At 51.8% G+C, this 27,192-nt stretch overlaps 1 protein-coding gene across 1 annotated transcript in view; it reads right to left on the bottom strand.

Moving 5' to 3' along the window:
• Positions 1–2,139: 2,139 nt before the first annotated feature.
• Positions 2,140–27,192, bottom strand: part of TEAD4 (TEA domain transcription factor 4) — a 63,867-nt gene continuing 38,814 nt past the window's right edge. The window contains exons 3-12 of the mRNA XM_047067045.1: positions 25,353–25,417; positions 24,819–24,881; positions 20,943–21,071; positions 19,808–19,851; positions 19,234–19,289; positions 16,646–16,833; positions 15,370–15,543; positions 3,305–3,445; positions 2,375–2,527; positions 2,140–2,253 (exon numbers count right to left, since the gene is read on the bottom strand). Of these exons, the coding sequence (XP_046923001.1) occupies positions 2,140–2,253; positions 2,375–2,527; positions 3,305–3,445; positions 15,370–15,543; positions 16,646–16,833; positions 19,234–19,289; positions 19,808–19,851; positions 20,943–21,071; positions 24,819–24,881; positions 25,353–25,417 (1,127 nt within the window). The remainder of the gene's footprint in view (positions 2,254–2,374; positions 2,528–3,304; positions 3,446–15,369; positions 15,544–16,645; positions 16,834–19,233; positions 19,290–19,807; positions 19,852–20,942; positions 21,072–24,818; positions 24,882–25,352; positions 25,418–27,192) is intronic.

Here is a 27,192-nt window from a genome sequence, read left to right as displayed (position 1 = left end):
ATCTTTTGATGCAAGCCGGCCCCGCATAGAGTGCAGTTATGTAACTTGGCACGAGGTCTAGCAGCCATCCAGAGGCGTCTGCTTAAAGTTGCTTCTTGATGAGAAGAGGCAGTCCTGGCCTGTGAGGTAGGAAACTGGATAGCCAGCTTCTTTTCCCCATCTGGAGCACTGGCCAGCCCTCATCCTATCTGCTGATCTAAACATTGCTTATCTAAACCCTTAAAGGGGCAGCCCCTCTCAATCGCAACCTCTTCCCTGGATCTTCCACACCCTGCTCTCTACCATCTCTGAACTCCAGTTTCTGTGAGGACCAGCCAACCCCACTTAAGAGTTATCCAATCTGGCTTTTTAGACTGCGAGCTCCTGCTATGAATAATAATGTATATTTATCAAACACATTTATGTGCTCGGCACTATGCTAGGCACTCTACGTATACGAGGTAGGTACTCTTATTATACCCATTTTACAGATGGGGAAACTGAGGCACAGTGAAATTAAGTAACTTGCCCCCCAAGGTCACGTAGCTAGTCAGTGGCTGAGTGCCAGGATTTCAATCCTAGCTGTTTGGCTCGAGCCCTTGATCCTAACCACCATAACACCTCCTAAATGCTATTTTACTCACTTTTGTATTCCCATAATATATCTCCCTGAGTGCTGGACACAAAGTAAACACTGGTAGTTTGAATCTTCCTCCCCTTCTGCTCCAGGTTGCTGGAATTGTGGTTCCTGCTGTGGATGATAACAGAGGGCCACTAGATGGCAGCAAAGAGCCAGGACCAGGCCCCCCTGAGGGAAGGGAGGGATAAACTAATTAACAACACTTAATTAGTGCATCTTGCACCAGGCACTTTTATAGACATTAGCTCTCTTTCTCACTAAGGCCTTCTAAGGTAGGTACTATTGCCTTCCCTTTTAGAGAGAGCAAAGGACACTAAGGCTCAGACAGGTAGAGAAATTTGCCCAAGGTCAGACAGCTAAAAAATACCAGGACTGAAGCCAGGACCACCAAAACCCTCAGCCCATGCACTTCTCAAAAGAGATGAACCAGGGAACCCTTCACTGGTTCCCTCAAGGCCCAGAGAGGGTTTCACCCCCCTCCTCCACCCACAGAGAGTACAGAAACTACTACTGTCTGGGGAGGGAGTGGACAGTCTGGACTGACTCCGAGGCAGTCACCACCCAGCAGGCACCCCAGCTGGGGGTGGAGGGGAGCCCAGGGAGGACTCACAGATCATCAGAACTGGGTGGTCTCAGAGACCACTGGTGCACTGCAGACCTCTGACCCATTTTCTTGGCCTTCACCCCCCACAAAGGATGCTGTGTGATACCAGCCTCACCACCTAAACTCTGCAGGCTGGCTTCCATGCCACCCCTCTCACCCTCCCTGTCTCAAGCTCCTATGATCTGCGACAGCTACTCCGAAGCAGCCAGCATGACCATGGAATCTATGCCCACTGGGGATGGACGGATAGAAACTATCTAGAGAGCTCTGGCTGTGTCCCCTTCCAACCTTTCCAACAACTGTCACCTCCACACCCCAAATCCAACCCCCGGGCTGGACCAAGCCTCCCTGCTTACTGTGCTGGGGAAGGGGCAACAGAGGTGGCCAGGGACGTGCACAAGTCCCGCACGTGCACACATGCATATGCACAGAACCCACAAGCCTATCCTCAGGCCTCCCAGGGTGGCCAGCAGCACAGTGCAGGGCTCGATGACAGCAGAGGAGGAACAGAGAACCCGCGAGCCTATCCTCGGGCCTCCCAGCGTGGCCAGCAGCACAGTGCAGGGCTCGATAGCAGCAGAGGAGCCATCCTATCTTGAGCTTCAGCATCTGGCGACGTTCCTGGCTGAGTCCACTGGGGATTTCGGGAATTGCTTCTGGCCTGCTTCCCAGTCGGTTCCCCTTCTCCCACAGTCCCTCCCGAGGCTCATACAGCCAGATCAGGTCCTCTGAAAATACACACCATCTTGGGTTTATTTGGGATTGGGCATTGGAGGTTCAGGCACAGTTTGTTCCTGGATAGGAAGAGTCATGACCTCTCAGCTCTCCTGGCACTTCAGGGGCCGCCCCCACAGATCCCCTCCCCATGTCCCTGCACACACGTTGTCACTTCCCCCCTCCCTGCTCCCTGAGTCTCTTATTCTTTCACCAGCCGGTAGATATGGTGCTGAGCCCCGTGCTCGCTGGCTGACACCTCAAAGACATAAGCAACGCAGAGCAAGGTCTCCTGCGTGTCTCTGTTGGTGACCACCTGCAAGTGATGAAAAAGATGAAAAAGGTGAGCCCCAAACGAGGGCATGCCATTTGCTCTACCTACCCATCCGCTCCCGCCCCACACGTGCGGGCCCCCTGGTCCCTCCAAGCACACACACCTGCAGGATGGTGAAGTTCTCCAGCACGCTGTTCATCATGTATTTCTCGGGCAGGTGCTTCAGCTTATGGATGAAATTGATCATGTACTCGCAGAGTGGGGACCGATGAATGCGGTATGAGTAGTGGCCATTCTCATAGCGGGCATACTCGGTCTGCAGGACCCAGGGAGCAGCGGAGGCTTAGAATCTCTTTGGACCATCTCCAGCCCAGGCCCAACTCCACAGGGAAGTTCCATGACCCACTCACTCTCAAGTAGGAAGAAAAGGCAGGAGGCCTGGAGGCCCTTGAGAACAGAGCCCCCCTCCTCCCTCAGTGATAGGCAGGCCAGGTACGGGAGGAAGGAGCATTGAGTGTAGCGGCACTAGGCAAGATGGGACAGAGCGATGACTCAGTCCTGACTGCACACTAACACACGCTAACGTGCACAAATGACAGCATGTAAACAGGTGACACCCGAACCGGATTGCTGGGCTGCATCAATGTCAATTTTCTGGTGGCCAATATTATGCTCTAGTTATGCAAGATGTTGCCCGATGAAGGGTACATGGGGTTACAATTGCATTGCGTGTGGAACCATAATTATCTTAAAATAAAATTTTATTTAAAAATAACTGGAAGAGCATCTTATAAACTACTATTGCTGTGGAGTGGGGTTCAGGCACTGGTGTGTTTCCAAAGTCCCCAGATGACCAAAGGTGCAGCCAGGGCTGACAAGCCCTGGGATGGGGGGCACTGTCTCTTCCCTGGTGCCAGCCCGGCATCTGTGTTTGACATGAGGTGGGTTGCCAATAGGTAACAGACTTATTTATGAGGGGAAGAGCTCACTGACTCACACAAATCTGGGGAAAGAGGTGGGGGGGGGCAGGGATGAAGGCCAACCTGAAGCAGGAAGGGGCCTGGTTTAACAAACATATGGGGAGGGCTCCTACCTCCACTTTCTCTACCACTTGCTTGCCAAAGGAGCAGACCTTGGTGGAGCAAGTGATTATCATGTTCTCCGGACTCTCATATTGGCTGGAGACTCCGTAGAAGGAGCTGCCTTCATCCTCGATGTTGGTGTTGAGGTCTGCCTGGAGGAAGACACAGGGAAGACAAGCAGTGGACAGGTTAGTCAGCAGGGGCTCCACCAGGGGTGGAGTCAGAAAGAAGCCTGGGGCCACAGTCCAGGTTCTAGGGCCAGGGAAGACATCAGGAGGGCCTAAAAAGAACTTGGACAGTAGGATCTTGGAAAGCTTCCACCTTTCTCCATATCCAGGCCTGGTATAAGATCAGGTTGTGTTGTCTAAATGATGGAAAAAGAGAACACTGGCACCTGTGTTAGTTTCAGGCCTCTGCTACCCATTTAGGCACCAACACACCCAGCAGGTGGGGCCCCCAATTTTGTCCTTAGGACTTCAAGTCCTATAGTCTAAGGCTCTGCTCTTGTTAAACTGCAAACATCTGAATCTATATCAGTCATTTCTATTTTAGTATGAATTTATCAGATCCTCTCCAGAGTCCATCCTAATGGTGAAGTAAGCGTGGGAACAGAAAGCCAGAATGGGAGACTGGCAGAGCGGAGAGTGGGAGGGGGTGCTGGTACATGGAGGAGAAGCTGGGACTTGACTATGTTTCATCCTCCAGTCCAGCTGGCCACTGGACCCTGCCAATGCTCTTTTGGAAATGGCTCTGGGGGTTGGCCTCTCACCCATCTCTACAGCATTACTGAGTCTAGCTACCCTTGACCTTCTTACATCTCTGTTTCAGCCTCCAGACTAATCCCAACACCAGTCTTCTTCCCTCTGGTTCATTCTCTAACTTCTCAGAGTGCTCTCCGAAAAACAAGTCTGACTGCATCACCCCATAGTTAAAACCCTCTCACCGAGCCCCTTGCCATCAGAGAACACTGCTCTCACTCTCCAGCCTGGCTTGTGAGCCTCTGGTCCTCTAGATCAGCTTCTTGCTGCTCTCCAACACACAGCTTTTCCTCCCCTCCTGAAAGCAGAGCCTGAAGCATCTGCTTGATGTTGGGTTGATTAGAAAAGGTGGAGTAAGATTCCTGATTTCACACACGGATCTCGGCCTCGGTCTTATCAGTGAGGCTCCCTGACCACAGGCCCCGCCCAACACCACACAGCTGACAAGGGATGGGTCCCAGGTCTTCAGGCTCCAACTCCAGTGCTTACCCAAATCTGGCAGAGTTACAGGACAGGGAGGGAGACACTGGATGAGATAATTCAGTGCCTTGGAGACTCTGAGGCAGGAACTGTATTTCAGAAGCCCTGAACCACTTGGGGGTCCCTATCCCCAGAACTTAGGCCCCACATCAAATCATTCCATCCGAACCAGGGGTGCTAACAGAGCCACTTAGGACCCAGAACAAATGCACAGATTTAAAAAGGTTCATTCTGAGGGTGGAGCCTCTCGTCCCGCCTACACACTAATCTGAAATCACTGCCAAGCTGGACTCAGAGTGAGCCCTGCGGATGCAGTAGAAGCTCTAGACCCTTGGTGTCTAGATCCTGACACCAAGGACTCTTCCGCACAAAATAAGGGGATCCCCAGAACCCCAGGAAGCCTATGGCACCATTTAGAGCCAGGCACAGGCAGTTCTGTTACTGGCCATTAGGGGAAGCTCAGTCATTATTTTTCTCTACTTTGGGGAAAGAAATTTTCCAAGAACAAGAACATTCTCTAGACTGGTGGAGGGCATTAAATGTCTTACGGCACAATAGAAATATTATGTAGCCACAAAAACTGTTGAGAAGGACCTGTATTTACTATTGTGAATTGACTACAACAATTGTTAAGTGAAAAAAAAAAGCAGGTTATGGTTATGGAACAGAATGTGGATGTGTTCCTTTTATGATGAGAAAAAGAAAAAAGGGTGTTTTCATGTTGAATAGAATGGCATATGTTTAGTGTAGTCTGTGATGGTTTTAATGAGGCCACTGGGAAGACAGGAAAAAAAGGAATTACGGCTACATTCAAGTCAATGCTCAGCCTCTGAAATAAACAGCAGGGTTGTGAACACCCCCCGTCCCGCCCCCAGGCTGGCCTGTCTCAGTACTCTGTGGTGGGGATGGGGCCCGGCAAGAGAGAGGGCCCAAGTCCTGGCCGGGGTGGACCAGGCCTCGGTGGGCTGCACGCTGACGGCAGCTGGGACTGGCCCAAAGCTTTACAGTTAAGTATAAGGTGAACTGGGCTCAAAATCCAGCTCTCTATTTTCCCTGCTAAGTCACATGCTCCTCCTGGGAGACGAAGTTTGCCAGACTTCTTTAAAAAGGAACAGTTTGCTCAAAGTATGCTGCAGCTTTTAGCGCAGGGCAGAAGTGTGAAAAAGAGCTGGCAGGAAGCCCGGCTGCCCGGGAGGGCAGGCACCCGAATACGGGATGATGGGTGCCAGCCAAGTGGCAAGGCCAGGGCATAAGATAGTAGCACTCAGACTATAGCCCCTGCCAGCCTCCTCTTGATTAACGGTGTACGTGTGTCCCACCTACCACAGGCCTTACCATGCCCCTACTGGTTTCTCTTAAATAGACTCGCTCCCTAACTCCATGCTAAGTAAGCAATAATACCCATGAAATCAGTCAGGGATTCTATTTTTTCTGATACATGTAATAACAACAGCATGACTACTAAAGAAGAAATATTTATTCATATGTCACCTAAAAGAATGCTGTGCACCACAGCTGGGCAGGACTGGTCCAATCCCTCCCTGGTTCTTCCCAGCACACAAAGGTCATGGCTGCCTAGCACCCCTGCAGTGCCCTGGACATGACATGCCCTTCATCACCTTGTGCTGGTAGGATCTGTTCGGATGGCCGTGGCCCCTTCCAGATGGTAGGCGCCCTGCCAGCAAGGACTAAGCTCTCCCAGGGTTTGGACCATACCTGGTGTGAGGTGTGCCTGTAACAAAGGCCACGTGTGGCTGTTCAACCTCTCACCTTTCGGTGGCACTGAGCGGGGAGAGATGAGCCCCACACCTCCCACCCCACCCCACCCCTGCCGACCTCCCCCTGCAACCTCCGCACCCTCCTCCGCCCCAGGTCTTGGTCAGAGCCCCCCACTCACCTGGCCCTTCCATCTCTCAGTCACCCACTTTATCCTGCTCCCCGCCCCCAGCACAGCCAAGGGGGGTGGGGCTCAGAGAGGCTGAGACATTGTCTCTGCTGTCAAGGAATTTGGAACTCGTAGGACAGCAAGTAGGATAAATGTGATGGTGTTTTGAGTAGTAGAGAGGAGACAGAAAGAGGGAGAGAGCTAAGGAGGTAGTGGGAGAGAGATAAACATCCCGCCAGTGACCATCCAAAGTCTGCCCCGGGACCTGCCCTGTGATTATGCTGCACGGATCCTGGAGAGGCAGCCGGGGACACAGACAACCCACTCTCAGCACCCCCTCCAGCCCTCAGTGCCCCATCCTCCTAGTTACCACCCCACCCCCTCCTGCAGCCACACTTCAGGCACTTCCTGTCCACCCTTACATTCCCCCTTACTCTAATAAGCATGGCTTACCTTTCTCAGCCTAAGAGGAAGACTGCCCCCCCCCCCTCGCCCTCCTGCCCTCTGAGTGCCCCCATGCTCCCCTCCCTTCACCCTATTCATAGCTGTGATGCGGGTGGGCAGCCCAGGCGGGGCCTGGAACAGGTGTGGGGGATCGGGTGACTGACAGATGAGCCGAGACAGCCGCAGCCCAGGAGTGGGGGCCAGAGGGGCTCAGATTCATTGTCATGTGCTGGTATGTGCCTGAGAGAAATGTCAGGGCCCAAAGGGAGCAGCAGGCTGGGATGCGGACCAGTCTGCGGTACTCGCCTCCCTCCAAGGCCTCAGCTCACCTCTGCCCAACATTTTCAATTTACAGACTGGTGTTAACAACCATCAGTGTCTAAGAGTCCTCTCTCCCCCGCCCCAAGGACAGAGGTGGCCTCGGCTGGTCTCATGTGTTGTGGGGAAGGAGGGAGGGATTCAGCTTCTCAGTCCCTGCTCTAGACCGTGCATGTCACAACCAACAGAGCGCAGCCTCACAACTCAACCCCTCCTGCACCCAGATGCCAGCTCCAGCTGGAAATGATTTGTCCCGGCAGCCATGAGCCTAGGAACTAATACCGCAATCCCATCAAAGAACAGTAACTTTCAATGGGGGGTGGGCTAGGAGGCTGGGTTGGGGGTATTAAAGTCCTCCTCCAAGCAGACCCTGATCAGCTCCCCAGCATGCACAGTCAAGGCCTGGGCTGGACCAGAAGAACACTGCCAGGCTGGAGAAGAAAGGGAGGCTTTGGGGGAGGGGGCTTTGTTTCCTTGTCTGCTCAGCTCTCCTAACTGTGTGTGGTTGGTCTCACAGCAGCTCACAGCAGGGGAGGGAGCGGCCAGGCAAGTGGGCAGGAGAAGAGAGTTCCAGATGGCTGGGAACGCCAGAGCTGGCTGTGAGGACCCCATGGCTGACCAAAAGTCTCATGGTTAGCAAACAGGAGCATTTATTTTCCCCCATCGCAGATTTGTATCCCTGGTGGCTCTGCCCTCCCCACCCAGGAGGGACCAGATGGCTGCCAAGGTGCCCTGGCTGCCGCCATGCCCCCATCTCCGATTTCACCCGTCCTCACCCTGACCAAGTGTCTGGCCTTCAGAGAGGGCCTGGCTCTAGGGGCTCAGGCAAGGGGCAGGGGCAAGGCAGGCACACAGCCTCCCTTCACTGCCAGCAGACCCCTCACACATCGGGGTCCTCAGAGAGACAGCCTCCTGCAGGCCCTCAAGAACAAAACTGCTGACTGTTCAGAGAAACAGGCCCAGGGAGGCTGAGATCTGCTTAGGTCATCACAGTTCTCAAGCGGCAGAACAGAGACAAGAGCCTCTACAGCCCAGCTGGGCCCCACTGCTGCCCCCCTGCTCTCCCATGGCACACTGGAAGGGCCCCACTGGTGGCCCACCATGCTCCCCTATATCCTGGTTACTGTCCCGGGACCCTGAGATCTGCTCTGGATTCTCCCACTTGGAAGGTGAGCTCTTGGAAGACAAGGTCCATGTCAGGTCCACACAGTGGGGGCTATGTGCACAGCCACGGGCACAGTGCAGAGGCCACAGGGGAACCTGCTGGATCAATTTCCACCCCTCCCTTCTCCCATCAATCCCTGCCTCCTACCTCCCCCAAAACATCAGAAGGAGGGGATGTGGGCCACAAGCCCACAAGGTTGGACAAGAACACTCTAATTCCTTTTCCCTACCCGCCCAACTCTCACCTCTTCCAGGACAATCTTCTTCATTTTCTGGAAGGGAAGTCTGGACTCTAGAAAACTCAAGAGGCCTAAGTGCCCAACTCTACAAGAAATGCGCAGTTAAGTCTGCCATCTCCACACCGCCATTCTCTGCTGTCCCTCAGGGCCTTGCGGATCCTTTCTTAGGCAATCCAGAGCCTTCTCCAATGGGAACAGGGGGAGCACAGGACCCTGAGCAGGGTACACCCCAGGCACTCTGTAAGGTCGGGCAGCTCAGTGTCATGGTTCCGAGCACACACCCTGGAGACACAGTGGGTGTGAATCCTCGTGACCCTGGCAAGCCATTTCACCTCTCTGTGCCTCGGCTTCCCCTCTATAGAGTAAGGCTGTCAACTGAGCCTGCCTTTGGGGTTGCAGCCAGGATGGAACATGCTGATATATGTAAAGTGATGAATAGTGCCTGGTGTGATTGTCCACCGACTGCCCTGACCTACCTTACAACATGTAGATCATGAGAACGACCAAAGGAAATGAGGCTCACCCTGGCTGGGTGTCTTAAAGCCAGGCCCCTGCTTACTCTATGCCTCAGTTCTCCCCTGCCTTTGTGAGATGGGAGGCTGAGGATGGTCCTCGTCTGGATGGTGGCTAGAAAAATACAGAATATTATGACTAAAAGACAGGAATTAGTGAAAAGGCCCCAAATATACCATTCACTCCTCCAGGGTACTGTTCCCATAAATGCTTCCTGCCAACTAGGCCTTCCTCTTGATCCGAAATTGCAACCCCAGGGTGACTGAGCCAGTGCTGAGAAGGAGCCACAAATCACCTTCCCAAGCTCCTTCTTCCAAGTCAAGGCTAAGCCTGGACTGATGTGAGGGCCTGGGGGAGGAAGACTCAAGAGAGGGTGCAGCCTTCGCCAAAGAAAAGACCAGAAGCCTCCCTAGACACACAGCAGGAACAGGAGTTGCCTGTACAGTGACAGTGCTAATGGTAGCCCATGGCAAAGCCTCTTGGCCCCAATTTCCATGTCATAGCTGGAAAGGAGAGTAGGGAAAGGAAAAAGGGAAGTGACTTAGTCCACCGACTAAGCCCCTCCTGAAAAAAGGGAGAACGGGTCCCTGGGTGGCTCAGTCAGTTGAGCATCTGACTTCACCTCACTCAGGTTATGATCTCACAGTTTGGAAGTTCAAGCCCTGCCATCGGTGAGCACGAGCCCTACTTTGGGTGAGCCCTGCTTCTCTTTCTCCCACTCTCTGCCCCTCGTAGGATTCTCTCTCTCTCTCTCTCTGCCCCTTGCTCACTTGCACCCTCTCCCTCTCTCACAAAAGAAAAAAAAAAAAAAAGGGAGGACAACCTGCTATGTCAGCCTCTCTGGCTGAGGTCCTCCTAAAGAGGCTGACACGCCTGCCTGACCTACCCTATTGGCTTCCAGTCTGGATGGCTAATTATTCAACTCAGGACAACTCTGGCCACTTCCCACCTGTTCAAAACCCTTCAATGATTCCTTATTACTAAAGAGAAGGGATAGCAAATCTTTCTCAAGTGTGCCACTATCTTCCCCCACTGCCTTCACCCATGGCAGTCGTTGCCCGTCAATCCAGAACCTTCTCCTTCTAGATCTTCTCCACCCAGCATGGAGGCGAGACCACACCACAAGAAAGTTCAGCAAACTCAAGACTCAAGGCTGGCCAGAGCTAGAAGGAGCCCTGGGGGGCAAAGGAAACAAAAGGAATTATAACCTAAAGCATCTCCAGAGGGCTAAGAGATAAGAAGTGAGCTGGTGTGCCTGAGAGAAGACCTCAGTGGCTCTAGCCTGGAGGGACCAGGACAGTGGGGGCAGGGGAGGGACAAGCTTCTACACAAGGAACTGACTGAAAGGCAGTACCAAGGATGGTTAGGCCTCCGGGCCACCTCTCCCACCCTTCAGCAAAAGACCAGGGAATAAGCATCTTCAGAAATTAAACAGGAGGGCTTTGGGCTTCAGGGACCCTGGGCAGGCCCGAACAGGGAAGACAGAATTAAGTGAAACCCGCATAAGAAATGTTTGGCGCCCCCCAGCCCTTCCTGCTGCCTCATGCCTCGGATGCAGTGACCACGTATACCCCTTCCAGGAGCACAACTCAGGGAGTCTTCTATGGAGAAACTGAGCCACCTCAAGAAAAAAAAGGTCTAACAAACATACTGACATTTATTGATTTCCTAAAAAAAAACAAAAAACAAACAAAAAAAAACAGATGTCAAGTCCGACCTTGCACAGAGAGCTCTCAATAACTATTAAATATGGGCATGGCGTAAACAACAAAAGAACTTCAGACTTCATCAAAATGAAAACCCTCTGTGCTCCAAAGGACACTATCAAGAATGTGAAAAGAGAGCTGACAGACTGGGAGACAAATCTCCAAACCGCACATCTAATAAGGGACTTCTATGTATAATATATAAACTCATGACTCCATAATAAAAGACAACCAATTTAAAAATGGGCAAAGGAGCTCAAAAAACATTTCTCCAAAGAAGATACAAAAATGACAAGCACAGAGAAATGCAAATCAAAACCACAAGGAATCCCACTTCATACCCACTAGGATGAGTATAATCACAGAAAATATCAATTGTCAGCATGGGTCTGGAGGAACTGGGACCCTCATACAACTACTGGGGGGAATGTAAAATGGTGCAGCTGCTTTGGGGGACTGTCTGGCAGCTCCTCAAAAAGGCAAAGAGTTGCCATATGACTCAACAATTCCACAAGTGTCTACCCAAGAGAAATGAAAACCTACAGCCACACAAAAACTTGTCATGAAGTTCACAGCAGCATTATTCATAAAAGTTGGAAACAACACAAAAGTTCACCAACTGATGAACAGATAAACGAAATTTGGTATATCCATGCAACGGAGTCTAAGTGAGCCATAAAATGGAACCAAGTACTGATTCATGCTATAACACAGCTGAACCTTGAAAACATTATGTTAAGTGAAAGAAGCCAATCACAAAGGATCACATATTGTATGATTCCATTTATATGAAATGTCCAGAAAAGTCAAAGCTATAATGACAGCATTAGTGGTTGCCTAAGGCTGGGAGAGTGAGCATAGGAGGTGGTAGCTAAAGGGTATGGGGCTTATTCTGGAGGTGATGAAAATGTTCTAAAATTGACTGGCAGCACAACTCCGTGAATATACTAGAAAACACTGAACTATACATTTTAAGTCAGTGAATTTTATGGCAGGTGAATTATATGACAAGAAAGCTGTTAAAAAAATATGGACCAGGGGCGCCTGGGTGGCTCAGTCGGTTGAGCATCCGACTTCGGCTCAGGTCACGATCTCCCTGTCTGTGGGTTCAAGCCCCGCGTCGGGCTCTGTGCTGACCGCTCAGAGCCTGGAGCCTGTTTCAGATTCTGTGTCTCCCTCTCTCTCTGACCCTCCCCCATTCATGCTCTGTCTCTCTCTGTCTCAAAAATAAATAAATGTTAAAAAAAATTAAAAAAAAATATATGGACCAAAAAATATGACCATTTTAGGAAACTGTCCAACTTAAAATACAGACATCAAAACAGATAGAAAAAGGGATTAAAAGGAAACAAAGAAAGGAGAAGAAACTTAAAAAATGATTCTAACTTTGTATCCCCAGAAAGGAAGAGAAAAACTGTAGTCATGAAACAAGATCAGGATGCACTCAAAGAACAAAAAGGAACTCTTAAAAATGTCATGGTCAAAGTTAAATATCTGACAGAAGGTGGTGCAGAGAATGCCACCATATTCCATTGATCTAATCCACCACTAACTGTGTGATGTGCCAAGATCTTTGGAATGACTAAGATAGGAAAATGCCACCAACTGAACTATGACACACTAGCAACTGAAAGACTCATCCATCTTCTTCTACAGTCACAGAACCCTAATTTTATTGAGAATGGCAGTTTACTCCACCAAAAGAGTACATTTTCCTGGCTCCTTTGCAGCTAGGTGCAACCATACAACATAATTAGGTGCTGTGTGGGACTTCCAAGAAGGCTCCATAGAGGGAACGAAGTTGGCTTCTTCCTTCCTGATGGCTGGAACTGGAAGATAAATATGATGGCTGGAACTCCAAAAGCCATGATCTTGAGGACAGAAGCCATGCACTGTGTATGGCAGACAGTTGGAAAGGAGACAGGCCCCAGTGATTTCAAGGAGCTGCTGGACCAGCCTAGACAGTCCATCTCGACTTACTTTACATGAAAGAAAAATAAACTACATCTTTATGCCACTGTTACTTTGGGTTTTATGAACTATACACTCAGATACACTCTTAACTAATTTAGAAGAATTAGAAGATAAAGTTAAGGAAATGTCCAAGAAGATGAATTGGAAAATCAACAAAAAAATTATAACTTATAGAGGATAGGTCCAAGAAATCCAACATTAGACTAACAGGGGTTCTTGGTAAAGAACACAGAGCAAACGGAGGGAAAGAAACAATATAAGTAAATTTCCCCAAATTGAGAAATACTAATGTCACAATTGAAAGTGCCTGGCTTAAAAATTAGAAAGTAAAAACACAGACAGCCCAAAGCTCATGAATGTGAAACTTAAGAACATAAGGGATAGAAAGGAAAATGCAAATTTTTCAGAGATAAAAAACAAAAACGTAACTCAGTGGCACAACAAAGGATAGAGAATTAGGATATAATGAAACTACTAGTGTTTGAAGACAATGGAGCAACACATTGAAAAATGATTCTTGCAAATCCTTTCTGGGAAAATGATTTATGACCTAGTTTCTCTACCCAAACTATTGATCTGGTCCCCCAAAACAGGCACTCAAACAGGCAAAGACTTAGAACATTTATCTATCACACATTTTTTTCTTAGGGAGGTACTAGAGAATGTTTTCCAGCAAAATAAGCGGGACACCAAACAGAGAGAAACAGGAGATCTGGAAAGCCATAGATTCAATACAGGAGAAAAGTGGAAGCAGTCTAGGTGTAGAGAATAACCAGTTCAGACTGGAGCAGAACAGAGGCACCCGGGAGGAAAATCTCCAGGAGAAAGGGTAAACTGATGAATGATCTGATAGGTTTGAGCATTTGGGGAAAAACTTAATAAAAAAAAAAAATTTGTATGATGGTTATGATGGAACGATTTGTAAAATTTTAATAATAGGTTTATTTAGAAATGTGCAAGTAAGAAAGCCATTTATTTGTAAGAAAAAAACAAGAAAGTTGTACAAAAAATAAAACGTGATCATAACACATAATTACATCATAAGCATTATTCTTGGCTCTCTGGTAGTCATTTTGCATGGTCAAAAATGTAAACATTTTATTGCTTTTATTAAATTATACAACTTACTGTATATGATAGTACTGAGGTGATGAGGGGGAAAGTGATATAACATTGCTGATGCTTTTCTACAGTACTGGAATAAATACAAAATGTCTTAGTTGTGACATCAAGGTATAGCAATATAAAGGTAGGACTTTGAACTCAGGAGATAAAACCTAGAATAAACAAGCGAAAATTTACATCAACTGCCTCTGGGGATCGGGATTGGGGCTGGGGAGGAGTGGGACAAAAATCTGACACTTTTCACTATAAGCCTTTGGTATTAGTTAATATTCACTGATTTAAAAATAAGATAAAGTGAAAGAAAATATAACCTATTTTTCATCCCAGGATAGATTAAAACCCAGACCTTGTATGACCAAGACCTTCAGGATCCAACTCCCCTTTCCAGTCTTATTTTCTATTATTCCCTCTCACACACCTGTACCCATGATTTCCCCTCTAGAGCCCACTTCCTTATGCCTCCCCCAGGCTGTACCAGCCCTTGCCAGGCTCAGATCCTGATAGATCTGGCCCATCCCTAAAGGCCCAGGTCCAACTTCCATTCTGCTCATACAGCAAGCCTGCAGTGTGTAAAAGCCAAGCACCCTAAAGCTTAGGGGCCCCGAGTCTCAGTTCTAGCACTGTCTCTTCTGAAGATAGCCAGGCCCGTGGGTTTGATTATAGAAGCCCAGGCTGGAGATTCCCAGCCAGGGGCCTTTAAGCCACCTGGAATTATATGTAAAATACTCTGAAACTGTCCAAAGGCTCCAATCAGCATGCCCGAAGGACGTCTGCACTTCCTCACCACTGGCTTAGTGTGCACTTGTCTGACTCTCTTCCCTGCACCCGTTTTCTGCGTATACTGGGCCCCCAGAAGGTAAGCTCCCAGCGCAGGTACTACACCTCCTAGTCTTAGAGGCGATGTTTCAAAAGCAGAGGGCTCTCCCAACACAGAACCCGTCCAGGGGTGAGGCAGGGAAGGCAGCAGAGGCAAAGCCTATGGGCTCAGCTGTTTGACAAGCTGGGTAGGTATTCCTCTTGGGGTGACCTATCCTAATCCTACGGCCTACTTCTCCAAGCCCTGCCCAGCCCAAGAGCTGCTCTGTTCCAGCCCTGAAACCAGCTCAGGAGTTGGCAAACATTCCACGTTGGCTCTTTGCCTATGCCCCCCTTCAGTGTCTCCTGAAGTCTGTTTGCAGCGCTATAGCCCCCTAGAGGTTGCATTTCCTGGCCAGACCCAGATGCCATCACCACCTCTCAGAAGAGGGACTGATTCTACTAGCTCGGCCCTCCAGCACCACTGGCTGGCTCCCTGTCTCAGCCTCCCGCCACTGTGTGGCCGTTTTGTGCTTGCTTCCCCACTCTGCACTGGCCCTGCCTTCCCCGGGTTTCCACTCATGGAAAGGGCACCTTATGCTCACTCTTCCTCCGTTCTCCTCATTATCATCAACGTACTAGGGACTGGAAGGAAGAGTTTATCAAAGGGCTTACCCAGAATTTCACAAGAAAAAAGGCATTGGAAGGTCCCCGTTCAAAGAGCTCCTTGAGTCCCCCCTTTTTCTCTGGGAATTTGTCATAGATCTGGCGGATGTCCACGGCTTCGAGGTAGGGGTCACTGTAGCTTGGGCTTGACTGGCCAATGTGTACAAACAGGTGCTTGTTATACTGTGGAGAGAACAGCTGGTTTCAGGGACAGGTAGAAGGTATCAGGACAGACACAGCAGCCCAGAGCTCAGATCACAGCCATGCCACCTAGAGCACGTGACTTCACTTCTCTGGGCCTCAGTTTCCCAACTGGTAAAATGGAGACAGTAAAAGGATCAAATGTAAAGCAAAGTTAACGGGTATAAAGCATTTGGTGCTGTGCCTGCACCTAGTCAGTACTCAATAAATTGCAGTTATGTGTATAATTCTTGCCCTGGCTATGTGGGCATTTTCTATCTTTGGGCCTCTGTTACCTCATCTGTCACGTCAGACCACTGACCTAGATAAGCTGTTTTCAAATGGTGCTCCACCCTATAGATGGGGGCTAGGCTGCCTCTGTGTCCCTTACAGGCACCTGGCTACAACCAGAGTCTACTTCTTCTGTTGTACCCACTGGGCTTCTGAGTAAGAGTATGATTAATGGGTGCCTCAGCTGAAAAAACAAGTTTGAAAACATCAGTGTGAAATGGTCTGTGAAGTCTCCCAGGTTCTGGCACCCTGTCAGCCCAGCCTTCTCTAGCTCCTCCTCCTCCTCTGACCTTTGCAGGTAACGCTGGTCACCAGGGACACGGGACCCTGAAGGAGACAGGGTGGGGATGGGGCTCCTCTCTCTGCTACTGTCCCAAAGATATGGGTCAGACACAGGAGGCTCCTCAGAGCCACAGGGGAAAGGGGGGGGTGGTGGTGCTGGGTGGGAGGGCAGAGAGCATGGAGGGAAGAGTACAGATCAGAGAGGGAGCAGCAGAGGGAGAGGCCAGGAGAACCGGGATAGAAAAAGAAACCAGGGGACGGCTTTGGGGTGGGAGCATCAACAGTGTCAGGGAAAGAGGGAGGTGAAGTGAGGAAAGAAGAGGGAGGGAGGATGAAGGAAAGGGGGAGGGCCAATGGAAGGGAAGACTGGGAAGCAACAGGACATCTAAGTAAAACCCAGAAGTGGAGTGGGGCAGAAGGCCAGGGCAGGAAGCCAGAAGCGGGTGGAAAAAGAGCTGGAAAGACATGGGAGCAAGAACCTCCGGGAACAGGAGAGGGTGGGAGAGCCAGCCAGACCCAGGCCAGGACCTACCGTATCAGGGTCCTGCTGCTGCTCCAGGAAGGCAGAGAACTCCAACATCCAGAGCTTGGAGCTGGCCACACTGCGGCCCTGCCATGGGGGTGCCGGGGGCGCTGAGGGCGATGGGGCGGGTCCTGCAGGAGACTCAAACCCTGCATGCAGCAGGAAAGGCACATGGGGACGGGTCCACATCTCAGCCTCTGCGAGGATCCCAGGCCCAGCCGTGAGACCCTGTGCTGGCAAGGGAATCATCTCCTGCCTCCCCTAAATGGGACCCCCCCCCCCCGGCAGGGGCGGTGGAGGGGAGTGCCTGGCCCGGTACAAGTTAGGCCCCTTGGGCCCCCCGTACAGAACTGTCCTCAAGGGAAAATGGATGCCGCGTGGAGGGGCCGGGATGCCAGCTGGGCTGAGGGCTTCCGAGCAGCACAACTACGTTCTTGTGGAGGAGCTTCTGGTCCGGTCAAAGATAACCAGACACACTGACTGCTATAGTGATGGAAGCCCTGTGAGAACTGGAAGTTTCCGGATCTGTTCACTGCAGTCTCTCCAGCCCCTAGAACAGTGCCTGGCATTCCTTACAGGTTTGCTAATAACAGAAGTAATGAGTGTGATAAGAATTGACAAAGTATGCACTTGGGGGTGGGCAGGGAAGGTTTTTCCCAAGAAAGTGATGCTTGAAGGAAATAGTAAGTACAGGCAGGAGGGGAGAAAGGGGAAAGGGTGCTCCAAGCAGAGGACATGGCAGAGGCAAACTAGGGGCTGTGAGAAGCCCCGTCCTCAGAGGAACTGGAGAGTGGGTGGGTTTGTGCCAGTGGCAGGAAACGAAGACAAGAGATGAGCCGGACAGGGGAACTGGGCTAAGCAGCATGAATTTTAGCCTGAGAGTCTGAGAGGGACAGAGGATTTTAGGGACGACAGTGAACTGATCAGACATGCATTTCTGAAAGATCCTACTCAGTGTGAGGGAAGGACTGGGCAGGGGTGAGGCGGTCAGAGGCTTGGTCCCAGGGATGTTTTCCCAATGGAAAAATGACGGCCTGAATGAAAGTGGTGTAGTGGAGGGAAGAGTAAGGGATAGAGGAGGCACATCCTGGGCCTTAGTGACTGACGGGACGTGAGAAAGCAGTGAGACAGAACTCCAGACACCAGCTTTCCAGGCTGGGAAGTCCCACATGCTGAGGTGGGTAACTCGGGAGCATTCAAGAAAGGAGACAGAGAAGATACACAGGGGTGGGAGGAGGGCCATGCTGGACACTGAACAAGTGCTATGTGCCAGACATGACTGGATACACAGAAGACACAGACCAGTCAGCCACAGACGTTGCCCCCCAACCCCAGATACTGGCAATAGAGTGTCAAGTGTCAGATGGGGGTGCAGAGCGCTCAGGGTGCCTAAACTGGGTGGGGGCAGGGCAGAGGAGCTTCCAGGAGGCCTGAGCAACAGCCCAGAGGCAGGGCGGGGCTGGGGGCATGGAGGGAAGGAGGGAGAGGAGAGAAAGCTAAATTACCAAAGAGGTCCATGCAAGTCCTACTACAGAGTTTAGATTGTACCCAGAAGGCACCAGGGAGCCAGGATTGGAGTGAGTGAGTGAGTGAGTGAGTGAGTGAGTGAGTGAGTGAGTTATTTATTTATTTATTTATTTATTTATTTATTTATTTATTTATTTATTTTAGGATTGGAGTTTAAGCCTAGGAACCACATGGTGGGATTGATGCTTTATAAAGGTGTAAATTACAGGGTGAAGAGGGGAAGCAAGATAAAACCGGTGTCAGGTTAAGAGGCTGCTGCAGTAATCCAGGCAAGAGTAGGTGGGCCTGAACCAAGACAGTGAGGCCAGGGAGAGGAGGGGACACACAGGAGGGTGGATCGCTCGTGCTGGGAGAAAGTAGCAATAAGGACACCAGGAGGGTGGATCGCTTGTGCTGGGAGAAAGTAGCAATAGGGACACCAGGAGGGTGGTGGGCTGCTCTCAGAACAGAACCAGCCAGGCCAGGTCAGCAGGGAGTCATTCCCCGAGCCAGAAAAGGTGGTTAAGGGGAAGGATCCTGTCTTGCCCTTCAGAGAGGAAGGAGGTAAGGGACCTCCATGAGAAAGAAGCAAAGACAGGGCAGGTTACCTGAGCAGTGAGAGGGAGGGGCCCTACCCATGCTCCAGGCCTCTGCCCAGGAGTGTTCCCTCTGCTCACAAGTGGCTCCAGGCAACAAAGCCATGCTCTCCTTGGACCTCCCATTTTGAAGGAGACATCTTAGCATCACCAAGAGGGAAGCCATCCCAGGAGCCAAGCTGCACAGGACACACATGCAGCATAGAAAGATGGCCAGGGGAGAGCTGCCCTGGGGCACAAGGACCACCCCCTCTGACCCGTGTGCACCCCTGGAAGCCCTGAGTGTACCAAACAACCCGAAAGGCATGGCGGGCTTGGTGCACGGCAGAGGTGTGCGTGGCAGGAGCACAGAATGGGGTGGGGCCAGGAGACTGAGCACACGCCAGGGCAGCATCTAACAGGGGCATGAGGCATCCAGCTGTCGGGGGGCCGGGACCTGGAGGGCAGGAGCTGCAGGTGTGCGAGGTGCACGGGAGCTGTGCGCTGCCGACCCACCTGGCAGAGGCAGCGAAGGCTGGACAGCGTAGGTTTGTTGAGAGAAAGGTTTCACACTACGGAGACAGGAGAGAGGAGGTGTAAGCCCTGGGCACGTTGCAGCCCAGGAGTCTCTGGCAGTGTCCAACGCTGTGTGTGGCTGGCCCCAGTGGTCTGAGCATAAGTGGCCTTAACGGGCTCTGGCCACCTGCTCCCTCCCCTGCCAAGTCCCTCAAGTTTCATGGATGACCCACAGAAGCAGCATGTCTGTTGGGAAAATCCATTCCTCCCTCCTTCCTTCCCTCCCAAGCCAGCCAGAGGTCTGCTTCCTAGCCTCTCTCCCTCAGGGTCCCAAGCTCTGGCCTTGTTTCACCCTGGACAGACTGGAGTTTCAGCAAATGCCACCCCAGCGTGTCCACACCACAGACTGAGCTATTGCCTAAAAAGCAGGACAGCCTGATCCCAAAGCTCAAGCCCCTCCTGAAAGGCTGCCCCCAGACTGCTACCCTGTCCCATACTGGGAGCCAGGCTCAACAGCACAAGTTCACAGGCTCAAGTTCAGTTCAGAGAGCAACTGGTAGCAGGCCATACTCACTCATGGGATGTTCCAGCTTGGCCCGGCAAAGCTCCTTGCCAAAACTGAGGAGGCAAAAAGCACAGAGTCAGCACAGCCCCATGCACCAGGGCCGTGGTGTGGGAAGACCGAGCAGGGGCCTCATCTGGAAGGCAGGGTTGGGGGCCTAGACCCAGTGGGCAGTAAGGAGAGTCAGCACTGCTACACTGGGCTAGGTTACAGCAGTGTCTCAAAGTGTGTTTCAAGGAGCTCTAGTCTCTAGACACACTCTGCCAAGAAGGTGCTCCTTGAGAGAAATCCCAGGTTTAGAATTACAGCAACTGTATTCCTCCCTTAGAGGCCCACAGTGCGTAGCAGCACATAAGGCCTGAACAGTCCAAGGTCAAGAAACCTATTTAGTTGTAAGCGTCCCCAACTTCCTTACGCACAGAATTACTTTGTTCCCTATCTATGCAATATTCTGACGGACTAGCAGTCTCTGGAGCACACTTTGAAAACTCCTGGACGAGAGGCTCACCGAGCATGGGGTGAGGTCCTTCCCTACACGCCTAGGGCAGTGCTATGGGTGCATGGTGAAGACCCATGTAGACCCTATAGCCAAGAAAACCTTGTGAGGACACAGCCCTAGAAAGGAGGAGCCTTTCTAGATCATTCTGAAAGGGTGACCAAGCTGGCCGTGGCCAAGAAATTTAAAACCCAAACAAGCGTTTGTTCCTGAACATCAGCTCTCCAACTGGAAAGAGAACAGTGCTGAGGAGCAGAGGGGAGGGGGGAGCCGGGACAGGGCCGAGTGGTGGAGAGCTGCTCAGGGGCATGCTGGTGTTACACCAAAGACTCAGGCATCAGCCCCCTCACCTGTCAATCAGGCCAACTCTGTAGAGCTCCTTGGTTGGTCAGCTAATGGGAGCTGCTTTGCCCCTTGTGGGAGGTCTGCTGTGTCACCGTCAAGGCCCCCGAGAAGGTGGTGCCGATGCCAGCAGAGCTGTGCCTCAGCGTGGCCCCTTGGCCCTTGGTCCCTCCTTCCCCCTGGCTCTCCTGGCCTTGGAGGACTCAAGTGAGAGAAATGTGGCCTGGCCAGTGCCTCTGGCTCCTCAGGAGGGGGAGGAGTGAGAAGGAGGGGCTGGTGTGGCCTCTGGCTCCAGGCAGCCCCACTTACCCCTGAGACTGCTGGGTGGCCTGGGCCCCGGGCGAGGGCCATTTTACTGTGGAAGGCTGTGGCGGAGATGGCCTGGGCGGGCGACATGGGAGCCATGCTCTGCAGGGCCTTGTCCTTAGCTGCCTGGTCCTGGGGAGACATTGGAAGGGAGGGCCTCAGCAGTGGTCACTAGGGCAGGCATGGGCAAGGCGGGGTCCGGGCTTGTGCTCAGGGAAGCTGTCCTATCGCCAGTGGTCAGAGCCCTGGACAAGGCCCTGAGGGCCGAGGCTTACGCCCCTGCAGTGCTATTAACTTTGTTTGTGACTAAGTGCAGGTCACTTGGTTTCTCTGATCAGTTTCCTCATCTGTCAAAGGGGCAAAATACGTGTCCAGCCTATTTTATTAGAGCTTAAAGGGCCTTTTGGAGACCATCTGCCAGGCGGTGTCTCCACAGGGATACTCTGAGAACAGAAGCTTTTTAGTCCTTGCTCGCCTCCACACCACTGGCAGCTGGCATGGTACCTGGCTCATAGTAGATGATACATAAATATGTCAGAGCCCTCCTCGAATGGACAGGAGGGATCATCCTCGGTCACACAAACTGTCTATAGAGGCATGGGGCGATCTCCTGTGGCCCCACCTGTCTCAGGCCTGCCCCAGGGGTCTCCCCTTGCACTGTGGACACCCAAGGCACCCCCAGACTTTTCCATGTCAGGATGTAAACACGTACGGTCTGCCCTCCCTGGGTCCAAAGGCCCCAAAAACGGGTTCACCCTGCACCGGCTCTGAACAAAGAAGTACTCAGGGAAGCATATGTGAGGAACAAACAGGCACTTAATGACATTAGTGATGATGATAATAATAGTAGTAACAATTTTTATATGTGTGTAAGCCAGCAGTTCCCATCCTGAGTGTCCTAATCCCACAGGTCTTCAAAAGTGATGAGACCGTATTTCAGTACTGAGATTTTCTGTATTTCAAAAAGCCTGATGGGAACTGTGTTTTTGTCCAAAATAAGACCACATTTATAGACTGGAATGGCAAGTATTATTCAGCATGTATAGCTTAATTGAGGCCAAAAGATTGGATTATGTCAACTCAGGAGCTCAGATTAGAAATTCTATCTTTACGATGAATATTTTTAAACAGAGAAAATAAATTAGCTGTTATTTGGTAATGAAGTTGGTAGACCCAGATCTGTCCTGAGTCATAACCGAGTCATCCCGGAGAAGCGATGGAGGTCCCTGCAGCCTACAGGTGCCGTTCTCTGACAGTTTCACTGAGTCCCCACCGTAGCCCTGTGAGGCGGGCACCACCTTGGTGGCCCCCAACAGCATCCCAACGCCTCGTGATTGTGGGGCAGGATTCCAAAGGCCCCTCCACTCAGCCTCTCCAGGACCATCTTCACTCACTTGGCACAAGGTGACCCACACGTGGACTCTGAACATCACAGCACTCCTGTGAGGCCAACAGGACCAGTAGGATCCCCATTTTAAGATGAAGAAACCGAGGCTCAGAGAATTTATGTGACTACGGTGTTGACAGTGGTGATGGTTGGCCTGAGAGTTTGGCCCCGGTTGGCATTATCAATTTACCTCTGGGCCTCTGCAGGGCTGGGGCAGGGGGGCGGAGGACACTGGGGCAGGGAGCGAGGACGATGGACACTGATATTTGCCAGCACCCAGCGCACACCACAGAACACACAGGAAACCCTTCTGAGTGGACGGGTCATCCTCAAACCACTGTCCTTTTGGGGTCAAACTTGGGCCTTGCTCTCAGAGGCTCCCTGATAACCAAAGAGGGAGCTAATCAGCATAAGGTGGCCTCTTCCCAAGGACACTTGCACTGTTCAGGAGGAAGAAGTCAAACACGCCCAGGCCAGCTGGCTCAGGCCTCTCCCTCCAGGAGGACATGTATGATGCAGCAGGCCACACCCTCCCAAAGCTTGCAGACCTCTGTGGTTAACAACTACATTATGAAGCCAGAGAGCTCCATCCGCTCAATGTCAGCCACTTACGTCCCTTCCCGGATAGCTGATCTAAACAAATGACTGGGACTCAGGAAACCACGTCCTTACCAGGGTGGGACAGGAATCAGGGGGAAGTAGGAAGGACATTATGAGGAGTGACATCAAATGGCCAGGCTATAAGGCCAGGGAGTCACTGAATTTTGGGGCTGGAGAGGACCTCAGACGTCAACTTGCTTAACTCTGTCATTTTACATTTTAAACCAAATGGAGCTTGAGGAAGGTCAGTGACTCATCCAAGTTCACATGGTACAAGGGCAGAGTATGCTACACCAAATCCCGGGTCCTGGAGGATTTCTATCTAATAGAAGTCTGTCCACCAGGGATTATGTTAGGTCACAGACCCCTTTGAGAATACGACAAAATCCTCAAACCAATCTCCCCAAGAAAACTCATATAAAGATTTGCATATTATTTAAGGGGCTCATGGCTGCCCTTGATGTCCATCCAGTGGTCTACGAAGGCTCTCCCTGGCCTCCAAGTTACAGCATGTGGACAAAGGTAGGTGCGATTCCTTGAAGCAAATGTGCCCATACAGATGGTCCCCAAGGGAATTAAAAGTTTCCCTGGATGGCTGTAAACAGAACACTGTAAAGTCTTGTCTCCATTCTGGCCCCCTGCCAGGGTCCCAGTGAGAGGCAGACCGGAGAGGGAAAGTGGGGCTCAAGTTGGACTCCAGGACCCAAGGGTGTCTGAGGGTACGTGTGCTGGCTTGAGAGGGAGTGACAGCTGAGGCCCAGCCAGCTGTCCCAGGGACAAAGGAACGAGGTGCCGGGCTGCAGCTGTGGGGGCTGGGGACAGCTGGGCTGAGTGGGCAGCGGGGTGCGGCTTCCTGGGAGTTCCCACCACTCATTTGGAGCCTCCCATGTCAGGATCACGGACAACTGAAGCCACACGGGACCTTCAAGCTCCTCTAGTTCAGGGGTTTTTAACTGGGTTATGAGCTACTTTGGGGTTCAAGAGCCACAGAGCATCAGAAGCAGATGGGAGCAGGGTCTCTGGCCTATTCCTCACTAACCTAGCTTTGACTGGAGTAGCCCTTTGATAACATATTGGGGTGATATTTTGTTTGGGGGGGAAAGGGGGGACCCGGCTGCTTAAAAAAAAGTGTGTTAACTGCTGGACTCAGTCTGATTCCCTCAGATGTTAGCTCTTCCTGCCAAGTAGCTGGGCAAACTCTACTAGAAGCGTGTCTATGGTGGGGTGGGGGCTCACTCCCTCTTGCCATTCACCAAAAGGGTCCCCTGGCTCCAGCGACCAGGAGGCCTAAGTCCTGTGGGGAACAGAGTGCCCCAGGGGGAGTCCTGTGGGGCATGGCCCTGTAAGGTAGGGCTGACCTGGGGAGGGGAGAGAACTGTCCATCTCAGAGAGCAGAGTGCAGGAAGGAATTCCACCAGCTCCCACAGTACAACCCACCCCCACCCCACCACCCACAGCAGTGCCTCCCAAGCCTGACCACCCTGTAAGCTCAGCAGATGGCAAATAAGGGGCCAGTGGCTCAAGGACGTCCTCAAGGAAGGGGGTATGGAGGACAATCCCACTGTGATTCGGGAAGTACTCTGTCCAGGGAGGGGGGATGCTCTAGAGCCTGGTGGTCTCACATACTTACACACACACACACACACACACACACACACACACACACACACACGGCTCTGAAGTCAAGTGTCATTCCCTATATAGACAGAAGCACGATTATAGGCTAAATCCCAGTCTTCTTAACACCAACAAGCATGCTGGCTCTGCACACAAACAGCCAGCCCCTGAACCCAAGGGAAGACTTTTCCTGCTGGAAAAGGAGCTCCAATTTCTAGGAAGCTGGCCCCACCCATGCCCTAGGTCCTCCCTCCCACTGCTGCTGTTTGCCTTACCTTTAGCTTGGCCTGGATCTCGCGGGCTTTGCGACGGGCCAGCACCTGGATGTGGCTGGAGACCTGCAGCAGGAAGAAAAGGCTCCTGTCCCTACCTCCCAGAAGGCCTGTGCTCCCCATTCTGGCTCCCTGACCCTCAGCACCGCCCTCCTCAGCCTCAATCCACATCTGTGGAATGAATGAATGAAAGGGCCAGTCAATGGTGGGCCTTCAGTCCCTCCATATCCAGCTAATCCAGACTTTGGCAATAAATACAAGTATAGTGCCAGTACTTTGTCCTCTGTTCTTCTGGTGTCCTGGAGAGGGGAGGGGGCTGCTGACTCCCCTGTAAGGTGAGGGATTTCCTCCCAGTTGATAGCAACAGGAACCACAGGGAAACTGAACTATCTGTGGCACACCAAAAAGACACAACCTCTCTGAACCAGCCCCACCAGGAATCCACACTGGGGCCTACAGAGGCCCTGGCCCACCATGGGAGCAGGCTGGAACTGGGGTACCTGCCCCTGGGACCCACACTCATCTTTCAGGGCCCACCTGCTTCCTGGTGCGGGTCTTGCCTGTCCGGAGCTTGATGTAGCGGGCAATCAGCTCATTCCGACCTACAGAGACACCAACAGCTTCTCAGCAGGAGAAGGACAAAAGGCAGGCACACAGAACGATCTGGGAGATCTCTTCCCTCATCCTCTGGCCACCTTGACTGGGTACTTGGGGTGAGAATTCTACAGGTTCCCTCCTGCCCTCCTTGGATCCCACGGATCTCCCAGCAGCAAGAGGAAGCTGAGGCCTTGGTGGGAGACTGGTAACCTGAGAGCAAGGAGGTGACAGGGCTGTGGGCCCCACATAAACTTGGGGAGCCCTCTCAGAGGCCACCTCCTCCCCTCCACTCTACAGCAGGCTGACAGTCCTGCCTCCTCCTGGGGCCTTCTGCACACTTGAGAGGCTGCAGGGAAGCGCCTGGGCTTTGGCCATCCCCCATGCAGTCCCCGCGGCTTCCACCACCTCCATATGAGCAGGGCCTTACAAGATGTCTTGTCTGGTCTGTGAGCAGCAGCAGGGATGGGGGACATACGTGCTGAGACACCGAGGGTCCCCAGAGAGGAGGTCTGAAGCGCTTAACTCAAAGAAAACCCAGACAGACCACAACTCCAGCTCCGTGGCTCTAACCAGTCAACAAGTAATACTGAGTGTGTGCCATGGGCCCACCCTGCTAGGGGCTAAAGCTGCATCTAAGGGATCTCAGAAAACTATGAGGAGCCACCTGTGTCCTCTACTACTATAAATGCAATTATGAAAGAGGTTCCGTCTTCAAAGAAACTGCCACCTAGCTGAGGAGAGATGTGTGCCCATGCTGTAACTCCAGTGCGTGCCACAGACAGGGAACACACAGTGTGTTCAGAGCACAAGGGGTCAGTTCAGGTTGGGTGGTCAGGTGAGCCTTCACCTGGACCTTGACCACTGGGTAGGATTAAACCATAAAGAAGGACATTGGGCTGGGGAGAGGGAGGGCAAGGGGATTTCAGCAGGAGCTACCACCTCCCTGGTCCAGCTCTGGGGCCAGAGGGCACAGCCGACAGCCTGCCCTGTCCTGCTGGCCCTTGTTGAGCCTGGAGGACTGTGACTATGAGTAAGGAGACTGCTGGTGCAGGGGGTGGGGGTGGGGTGGTGGTGATGAATAGGCTATCCACCACCCTGCTGTAAGCAGAGAGCACAGCCAAGGCCAAGCCGGCCCCCCAGCTGACCTTTCCCCACTGCCAACGCTGAATTAAGAGGCCACCCTGAAGAGGTCTCATCTGCCAGAAAGACTAGGTGGCCTGAGCACTGGACTGTCTGTGTCAGGGAAAGAAGGGAGGGAGGATCAGACCCTGAGGATATCACCTGCCGGCTGGTCTGCACCTAAAACAGGGATCCAGCAAGATGGCTCTTCTCAAAGCTCTCCAGGGAGAGGTATTCCAAAGGCTCCTTTAAACAAATGTCTGAATAAAGTTCAACAGTCCTGCCCCATGTCTAACTTGAGACACTCATGTTGCAGCTATGAAGTGCTATTATCACTTGCCAGAGAGTCTAAGTCATCACCAGTGGTGACTATACACGGGTCACAGAACTGGGATTTGGGGAGCCAGATGCTAGCCCAGTGGTTCCACAAATGAGCTATGGGACCGTGGCTAATGGGATTTTATTCCTCCATGGACCTTTACCCAGACTTCTCTTCTTAAAACAGGCCCTTTTAGGTGCGCCTGGGTGTCTCAGTCGGTTGAGCGTCCGACTTTGGCTCAGGTCATGATCTCGCAGTTTGTGGGTTTGAGCCCCGCATTGGGTTCTGTGCTGACAGCTCAGAGCCTGCAGCCTGCTTTGGATTCTGTGTCTCCCTCTCTCT

Source organism: Lynx rufus, unplaced genomic scaffold, assembly GCF_022079265.1.
Source record: "Lynx rufus isolate CCGP_SWC_20201006 ecotype Redwood Valley unplaced genomic scaffold, mLynRuf1.p SCAF_7, whole genome shotgun sequence".
Classification (NCBI taxonomy): domain Eukaryota; kingdom Metazoa; phylum Chordata; class Mammalia; order Carnivora; family Felidae; genus Lynx; species Lynx rufus.
This window is presented reverse-complemented; position numbering and strand designations above follow the sequence as displayed.